The sequence below is a fragment of the Monopterus albus genome, unplaced genomic scaffold (assembly GCF_001952655.1).
Source record: "Monopterus albus unplaced genomic scaffold, M_albus_1.0 scaffold65.1, whole genome shotgun sequence".
NCBI lineage: Eukaryota > Metazoa > Chordata > Actinopteri > Synbranchiformes > Synbranchidae > Monopterus > Monopterus albus.
The window spans coordinates 3,387,021-3,396,285 of NW_018127945.1; the positions used below are offsets into that span (position 1 = coordinate 3,387,021).

At 37.6% G+C, this 9,265-nt stretch overlaps 1 protein-coding gene across 1 annotated transcript in view; it reads right to left on the reverse strand.

Moving 5' to 3' along the window:
* Window positions 1-7,163: 7,163 nt before the first annotated feature.
* The window catches only part of n4bp1 (nedd4 binding protein 1), a 23,619-nt gene continuing 21,517 nt past the window's right edge, over window positions 7,164-9,265 (reverse strand). Inside the window, exons 12-13 of the mRNA XM_020604381.1 lie at window positions 9,111-9,212; window positions 7,164-8,780 (exon numbers count right to left, since the gene is read on the reverse strand). Of these exons, the coding sequence (XP_020460037.1) occupies window positions 8,402-8,780; window positions 9,111-9,212 (481 nt within the window). The 3' untranslated portion in view covers window positions 7,164-8,401. The remainder of the gene's footprint in view (window positions 8,781-9,110; window positions 9,213-9,265) is intronic.

Here is a 9,265-nt window from a genome sequence, read left to right on the forward strand (position 1 = left end):
TGTAAACATAGCATGTTTGCTTTGGGTGAGAGTCCAGCATGCTTCAGTCAAAATCTCCAAAAAGACTGCGCTCTCTTAGCAGTAATAAAGTCACCTAGTCATAGATAATGTTTGCAGTCTTTACTGTTGCCTTAACATGGCACAAATAAGCAAAAAAGAGAAACACTTTGAGCGACCTGCGATGTCGCCTGCAGGGAAGCATAATCTCAAGCGTTTTATTACAAAACAATCACAACGCACCAATGGAGTCCTTTATAATAAACTTCTTAAAAGGGTTTTATACTGAACTGTTTAAGGGGTAGATCAACCTTTGTCTGTTTCCAGTGTTAACCCGAAATCACTGGGAGACAAAATATTTAGTAATCCAGATTTTCTAAACTTTTGGATGAGAACCTGATGTGTCATTGCCAACGTATTGTACAACAGCCATGCACTTTGCAAGCAAAGGCCTCATATTGCAACAAGAGGCACATCAATCTGTCCTGAATTTGAATGCCTGACCTGCAGGAAATTCTCCTGAAGCAGTGTTTTTTTGGTGTGGTTGCTAGAGTTTAATGTAAACTAAATTCATTCAGGCAAATCATCCCAGTTTAAATAGTCATTTAATATTACAATAATTCTGAACAGGTCAATAAGTTCTGAGACACTCCAGCAATCTGGTAGTTAGGGAACAGAGAACAGAATCACTCCTCCTGCAATAGAATAAATAAAGTATTAAGCAAGGAGACTGTCACGTAGCTCCGTACACCTCGCAGTTACAATTTCTAACCTATACAGATCAGAAACAGATATAGGCCAGTTTTATTTATCTCTAACGATAGAGTACACTAAATTACTTTGGACCCCAACCTTAACTACAAGGACATAATGTCTGTCTGCTTCTACAGAAACTTCAATAATTTTACTTGTCAACTTACAACAATATTTTAGAGTATTCAACCTTGTTGACTAATCTTTGAGCACCAACCAGCTGTAGAACCCAAAACACAGCACAGACTTTGCTTTACAGCCTTATCATAAATTTGTAATCAACTGCAGCCATATTTTCCACTCATTATTTAGTTCTGCTCAACCGATGTCTGTTAACTTATAACTTTTAGATCCCTGTATCGTAATCACTTAAACATCAAACATGTAAAAACAACATCAATGTATCCTGTAAACATTTAAAACAACTTATTTACAGCAGTGTTAATAACAATGTTAGTTTTAGTGACATCAGCGTTCCACCACCACCGCACAAATTCTTGGAGGACAGCCAAGACAGGAGATTAAATTTAAAATAAAAATCTCCCACCTTAGGCTCCTACCTGCATATTCGTGATGCCAAAATAAAATCTGTGGTTGCTAGAGTCTGATGTGAATTAAATTCATTCAGGCAAATCATTCCACTCCAGCAATCTGGTAGTTAGGGAACAGAGAACAGAATCACTCCTCCTGCAATGGAATAGATAAATTATTAAATAAGGAGACTGTCACAGAGTCAGTCAGCCATGGTTGGCCCTACAGTCAGTCAGTCCAGAGTCCACAGTCCACAGTCCAGAGTCCACCCAGCCAGGTCCAAATGCACAGTCCTGACAGCAGCACCATCACTCCTTGCTTTTACTAACCCACAGCTGTCCCAACTTTTATCTTCTCTCAGTTTCACAGCCTCCTAATGCTTAAGCCAGAGTCACAGTCCCACGCCAGCTCTACACCCCTTCTTCGGAGAATTGTCTGAGATGTCCAGTACATGAACTTCTAGGTCACATTGACCTAGTGCCCATTTCCTTTTCCTAAACATGAACAGAGCACATGAGCAGTTCACATAAGGCTGAAGCTATGTCCATTTCCCATTTAAGCAGGACTTCTCTCTGGATGTTTACCCATAAATTAAACAAGGAGGACACAAGCCATGATATTCTTGCTTGAGCAAGAGAAGAGAAGAAAAACAGATCAAGTTTACACTTAGCTCACCCTTACATGACTATCTATATATGAACTACACACTATTCTATTACATATTACCTCTGGACTGGTACCATGTTTGTTTCTGACCATTACATTGGCTAAACCGACCTGCATATGATTTGCATCAGTATTTTCCATTGCATTTGAGGAATAATCTCTGGACACACACATTGCCAATGATGGCAAGTCACTTTGTCTGAAACACCAGGCCCATGCACTTTAATAATAAGAGACAGGTTGTGAGAAGCTTATGTAATGTTGCACCTGATATGTTCAAGGTTCAAGGATTTTATTGTCAATTCACCCATATGTGCAGAACATACAGAAAATCGAAATACCATTTCTCTCTCACCTAGTATTGGGTGCCATAACATTCAGGAACTAAAATAGAATAAAGTAGAATAAGAATAAGAACTGGATCTAAATGGTACAGCCAATAAGCTGACTCAAAACCGAGTACAGTCAGTGACAGTAGTGCAAAACAATAATAGGAGATTGTCCGATGGTTTAGCATCACCAGGGCATTGGTGAAGATGCTGAACCATCTGACAATCTCCTATTATTGTTTTATTTATTATATGTGTTAGTGCATGTGAGTTTTTTGTCTCTCTGGGGTCTGGGCCATCCCCAGAAAATAATGAATAAGCTGATAAAATAAAGCATATGATGATAAGGTGGATCTGAACGTAAGATAAGCTACACTGGTCTCTTTGTGGCCTCTACCTTATTTTTATCCCAGGAATTTTCTAATTTTACACCGACAGCCAAAAATGACAGTTCTGTTCCTGTGCATTCATAAAAACTGAATTAATGAAACATAACAATTTCCCAACCACCACCACCTGCTGTCAAATTTAACCATTTTGGCCTCCTGTGATTAACATGTGAAAATGAACCACATGGAAACATTGGTAACTCTGGTTAAAAATAAAAGCTGATGCCATGGTAACTCACTAAGACCTTTGCTGGTCCAGATTCACTGATTAAAATGGCTTCATTATGTTTTTAAAGACTTGCTCAGAACTTGTGTTTTGTTGATAGTGATTTTACACCTTGAATGCTTGAGCTTCCACTGAATGTGTATATATACACTCCGTGTCCACTTTATTAGGTACACTTTATTAGATTGTCCAGAATGCAGCTGCGAGGCTCCTGACAGGAACCTCTAGAACAGCTCACATCACTCCAGTCTTGTATTCGCTCCATTGGTTACCAGTCAAAGCTAGAATAGATTTTAAACTCTTAGTGCTGACATTTAGAGCACTACATGGGCAGGTGCCTCAGTACATTATTGATCTGCTGACCCCATACTCCCCCAAACGTACTCTTTGTTCTGTAAACCAAACTCTTTTGGTGGTCCCCAAAACTCGTTTTAAATCTTGGGGGGACCTGTCTTTTCAGGTCGTAGCTCCAAGACTGTGGAATGCCCTACCCTTGACTTTACGTATGGCCGAATCTATTGATGATTTTAAAAAACAGCTGAAGTCACATTTATTTAGACAGTTTTTTAATTGATTGGGTTTATTCATTTTATAAATTGTGTTGTGCTATGTGAGTACTTTTAGGCTTATGTATATTATTTATTTCTTTTTATCTTTTGACTTTGTAAAGCACTTTGTGACCTTGTCTGTGAAAGGTGCTATATAAATAAAATTTACTTACTTACTTACTTACTTACTACATCTATACTACAATTGTATGCACTTCAATGGAACACTTCCACCTTAACATAGTGTGTTTATGAAGCTCAAAATGCTTCAGTTTTTGGTGGAATTGTCATAAATGTATAAATTCAATTTTGTGTTTATTATTGAGGTTATAGTTAAAGGTGGTGTTGTACTGCACTACATTATATTCAGAGGTTTTCTTAATATTCTGACCCTCTCATGTATGTAGACAAAAATATAGAGACATCTCTAACAACATAAAGCCTCAATTTACTGCCACTTACACACATTATTTCTTCTTGTTATATGTGGGGTCATAGATGGTAAAGATGGCACCTGGTGAAGCCAAAAGAAGTTAACTAGCAGCCATAAAATCTAGCACACTGACCTCTAGTGAATAACCAGCAAAATGAAGATGGGTGTAGATTATGTAAACAGATGCACACAGACAATGACATCAATGGTGGGGATGTTCAGTTAACATCTTTGCTGTAAGAGAAAGTGGTAGAATTAACAGGTCTGTAAACATAATGTAAGAAGTGTATTTAATGTCATAAAAACATTATAATGTGCCTATAAAACTACATCAATGGGGCCTTAGTTTTTGGATAATAAGGGCTTGCTAGATAAAGGGATTTGGATGCCACACTGGGAACCTATGAACAATTGGTTCTAAAATAACAGCACACAGCATTTTAATTACAAAGTAGGTGTCAGAAAAAAAGAATGAAGAGAAAGTATTTATTTCTTTTTCTCATTTACTTTGCCTGCGGTTTTGAGCAAATCACACACCTGGAACCATTCAGTTACACATTTCTCACAATTATGACTGGGGCACCATCTTGTTGAAGAGAGAACTATCCATCTGGGAACTTCTGGTCTTGGATTAAACATAAAAGTGGGAACTAATCGGTGTTCATGGCAGGTCTTTTAGGCAATAATTCCTAATGATTCAAATCAAATCAAATTTATTTATAAAGCACATTTAAACATAAAGTTGACTAAAGTTCATGTACAATATGACAAATACCATCATAAAGATTGAGAGTGATAAATTGAGAGCCAATCCTAAATGTGATTTGATTTGATTTGGTATGATTTGATAATTTGAAGAACAACATAAAAAATCAAGGATAAAAACACAATAAAACCAATAGGCTTATTTCCACTGTGGTCCTTGTAAAGGCAGGTGGGTCAACATCAGACAAAACAGGCCTACATATACAATCCAATAACCGTTTGTTTAATAGGTTAAAGCCACTAACAGATGACTGTTGCTTTAGATAACCTGGGGGACTACTCTGGAGGACTGCAGCACGGTATAAAAGGAGTTTTACCCATAGAACTACAAAAACTATAGGGAGTAATATCAGCTAGACTAGCCCTTGTTACATAGTCATGACAGTCCTGTAAGAGCCCATAGTAGCCCAATGCCATACTCTTTAAAAGTGTAAAAGTAAAATTTCATTTAATTTAACCCTAATTAATTTATTTTGTGCTGCCTGCAAATTGTTTTTAGGTAGGTAGGTAGGTAGAAATTTATTGATCCCACAGTGGGGAAATTTTAATTTGTTGAGATGCACTGCTGTACCAAAATGTGGCAGCATAATCAAAATGATTGTACCAAAGCCCCTGCCAAAATTTTTAAAGTTAGGGTATCAAGCAGGGCAGGTTTCCTAGCTAAAAAAAAATTGTTTTTTGACATATTTTTTATATGTGCATATAGCACATCCTCACTTGAGTTGATTATCTAAAATATAACCCAAGTAGCAAAACTGAAGTTTTGGCTGACCTACCTTAACTGAAAATTCAGAACTTTTTCTTGACTTTACCCTTGAACTAGATAAAATTGCCTCAGTTTTTCCTAAACGAAGCGCAAGTTTATTATCCGAGAGCCAGGTATTAATCCTCACCACCTCAGTACTCAGCATGTCCTCCAATAAAGATCTTTCTTTATGGGATGATACTATTACTGCATAAAGAAACAAGTCAAAAGCACAGGCAGATTTTAAAACATAAATATATAATAAATAATAATAATAATGATCCCATGACACATTTGTAAGGGAGGATCCCTGCTGCTCAAATCATCTGTTACTCTCAGTTCTGTCCTCCCTTGCTTTTACATCTCTACACTCTTACAAATCTATGCCAGTGCACTCTCAAATGCCAAGTTGTAAACTGTGTAGTGCTTGGAACGTGATTTGCGTGTCCCCAAACGTTTGGCAGAGGTGTACTTCCATTGATTGATTTTATGGTCACTATTTTTTAATCTATTGTTATATAATTTCATACTGTACATACATTACAGTAATGCTGCTCTTGAAAAATGTCATTGTTTTCTGTAGATGACAAAACAGGTGGATAAACAATAAGTACTGTACATTCACACACAGTTTTATAGGGACTGCCACATTTATTTTTGCTTGTATTTACAAAAAAGAAATCAATATACACAAAAACTTATAATACAAAAAAAGAGAAAAAATCCTTCCATAAGCCTGACACCAACATAGCAAGTACGAACAAAATTTATTTGACACCTTGTAAAGTTTTTGTGCTTTTTCTTACAAGGACTTAAAGTGTTTGTATATTACAAAACTCAGATGCACATCACATATGCAAGCTGTGGCCCACATTCACTGGGGGTATGAGGGTAAGAAAAAAACACTACAAACATTCTGAAGATTTATCCTTGTTGTACTCAATACTATTAGTCACCTTCAGTGTAAATTTAGCTAATACTAATTACAAATGTAACTTGAGTAAATCTGTTATCTTTGCATTATTTTGTCTAGTGAGCAAACATATGGTATGTGAATTTCAAATTCAAATGGTTTTGTTCTACTGAATTCATCAAAAGATGTATCCAAACTCTGCAGTGTTTGTTTCCATCTAAAGTCAGATGGACTGACAACTGTTGCCTAAAGGCTGATAACTCACACAGCACTTCAGAACAAAATGTTGATGTAGAACTAGTAACTACATCTGCCTGAAAACATGATATAACAATGTGTCTAGAAAAACAAAGTCAACCAAAGCTCAATTTCTCATCTCAATCACAGACCATCAGAGTAGGAAGGTCAGTTTCATCCCTCGAGTTTTTCCAAAGCTCTGCAGAGATCCTTGAGAAACGGATTTGAGAAGCAACACACCAGAGATGCCAGAGAGTACGTTTCACATAGGGCAGGGGCAGTGATGATGACAAGATTCACTATCATTTCCTTTAGATTACTGAGCTGATTTCTGGCAAACCAGTTAAATACTAAAGTACTGTAATGTATTATCAATATCGATCTATCTATATCAAAAAACAACATTCCTTCTGAAAACGAATGGTCCCTTTAGTTGTTATTGTTTTAAGATTTTAGAGAGAAATGGCAGTGTATAAAAGCCTCATGTGGTTTAAGTCTGATAATAATGTGCAGCAAAGATCTGATACAGATGGGTGGCCCTGCTTTAATTAGGGAAATGGATGTGTAAATAAGTTTAATTAAGCCTTTGTATGTATATATATATATATAATGAATTAGACCTGAAATAAAGACAAAACTACACAAGAAAACCACGTATCTGTATAGCCTCAAAATATTGATCTTGCACACCTGAAGGGGTTTCAATACTGTGTCGAGCTGTAAAATTGAAAGCTTGGGTATAATTTTTTTTATTTTCAAATCAAGTGTTGCCTACTGTCCAAATATGGCTTTTTGGAAGTCTGATGTTTAATCAGTTAATCAATGATGCTAAAGCTAGTGATCTGATCATACTTCATGAAATACCTTTCTAAGAACATCCCTGCTATCTGGAAGAAAATTGACCTTCAACAAGTGCATTGGCAAGGAAATGAAAGGCCCTGTGGAGTTTTCATGTCACTGAACAAAAGTTGTTTACTTTCACATGGTGTGTGTCCTTGAGTCCTTGAATGTGTTAAAAGCATTTCTTTTGTCATAAAGCATCTGCAAGGTTGAATTTTAAATGTAATTTAAAATCCTGCAGTGTTAATATCCATGTTTAGTTGCGAGCATTCTTCTACTTCAGTGATCCATCGTTGGCCTGTTACCACCACCTGTAGATCAGTGGAAGGACTGTGTACGATGCCACGCATGCGTGCATGCACTAGATAAACAAAATGGGCGTCCACTCATATAAAAACAGCTCCACAGTAATACCAAATGTCAAAAACACAGGGAACCTTTAAGCTAGTGTGGTACTTTTAAAAGAGTGTCAAATGACGGCAAATGGTTTACACTGTTCACTGATCCAGTTCAATAACCTGGTACCGACCTGCAATTAATTTACTTGTTTTCAGAAGACTCCAAGCTTTTTAGCATGTAGACAAGGTAAAACAATTTAAAAATATGAAATGTCCCAAATCTGAGCTTGTCTCTCTGAAAAGATGTTAGTCTGATGGTAAATAAGTCCCACATTAAGGGAATCTCTGGACTGTTAAGGATGTGAAATGATTTATTACAATCTGAACAATATTGACTTTGCTGCATTACAAATATGGCAATTAGTTGATTCTGTAGACACTGCTTATGTTCACTTTAATCACTTTGAAGGAAAAAAGTAGGACGAGAGAAAAAAGAAATCCCAAAAATATTTTGTGCCAGTAGCAGCTAGTTCGACGATCAGTCTTTATGTAATCATAAAAAACAACAATAACTAAAAAAGAAAACTTCCCATGTCCTCCCAACTGGAAGATATGGTGAAATAAATTATATTTATGCTGATGCATATACTTGTATTCTTGCATGTGTGATTCTCATAGCTGAGCCAGTTATTTATCCCAGCAGCAACCCTGACAAGGCATTTAGGTCTCTCATGTATGGGTTGTCACTGAGGATGCGGTTGATCCGCTGCTTCTGGTCAGGGAAGATGTCGTACAATTTTCTCTTTAGCTCTGATGTCTCCCCTGGAGACCGCTGGGAAGGGGGAGAGGGTGAGGGGGAAGGGGAACGGCGGGGTGGGTGCCATTCGGGGGGACCAGAGTGGGGCCAATGTGCAGTGGGATGGGGCATAAATGAAGGAGGTGGCTGGGGTGTGGAGGCAGGGGCCCGAGGAGCAGAGTGGAGGGCTGGGATGTGAACTGGCTGCTGCTGCTGCTGGGAGGATGCCCAGAAGCCTGGGGGTCTCAAGGGGGGAGGAGTTGATGGAGCGCTCCTATAAGTAAATAAACACGAAGGCCGAGTGAGAAAGGCAGAATATAGATGACAGAAAGAGAGTGACAGGTAGAAAGATGTAGAGTGTGTAAAAGTGGAAAAGTGTAATGGAGAATGTACAGCAATAAGTTAGAAGACTTCTCAATAATTTCACTGGCCAGCCAGAAATGTGTCTTCATCCAGACAGAAATGAAGATATTTATTTACTTGGCTCACAGTTTCACTTCCACTATGTACTGTATTTAGAGCGCTGTACTCAAACAGTTCACAAGTTAGCATAAATGGCCATACAAGGATCAGTATCAAAGGTCTTGACGTTAACCTCACACACCTGTTGTCTTTACGCAGGAAGATGTCAAGGTGAGGTCCATTCTTCCCCAGAGGGTCATCAGGGATCATAAAGTGGTCCTCCACAAAAGTAAACTGAAAAAACCTGTAAATGAAAAGGAAAAATATGTGAAATTCATAAAGTACTCTCTCTCTCTC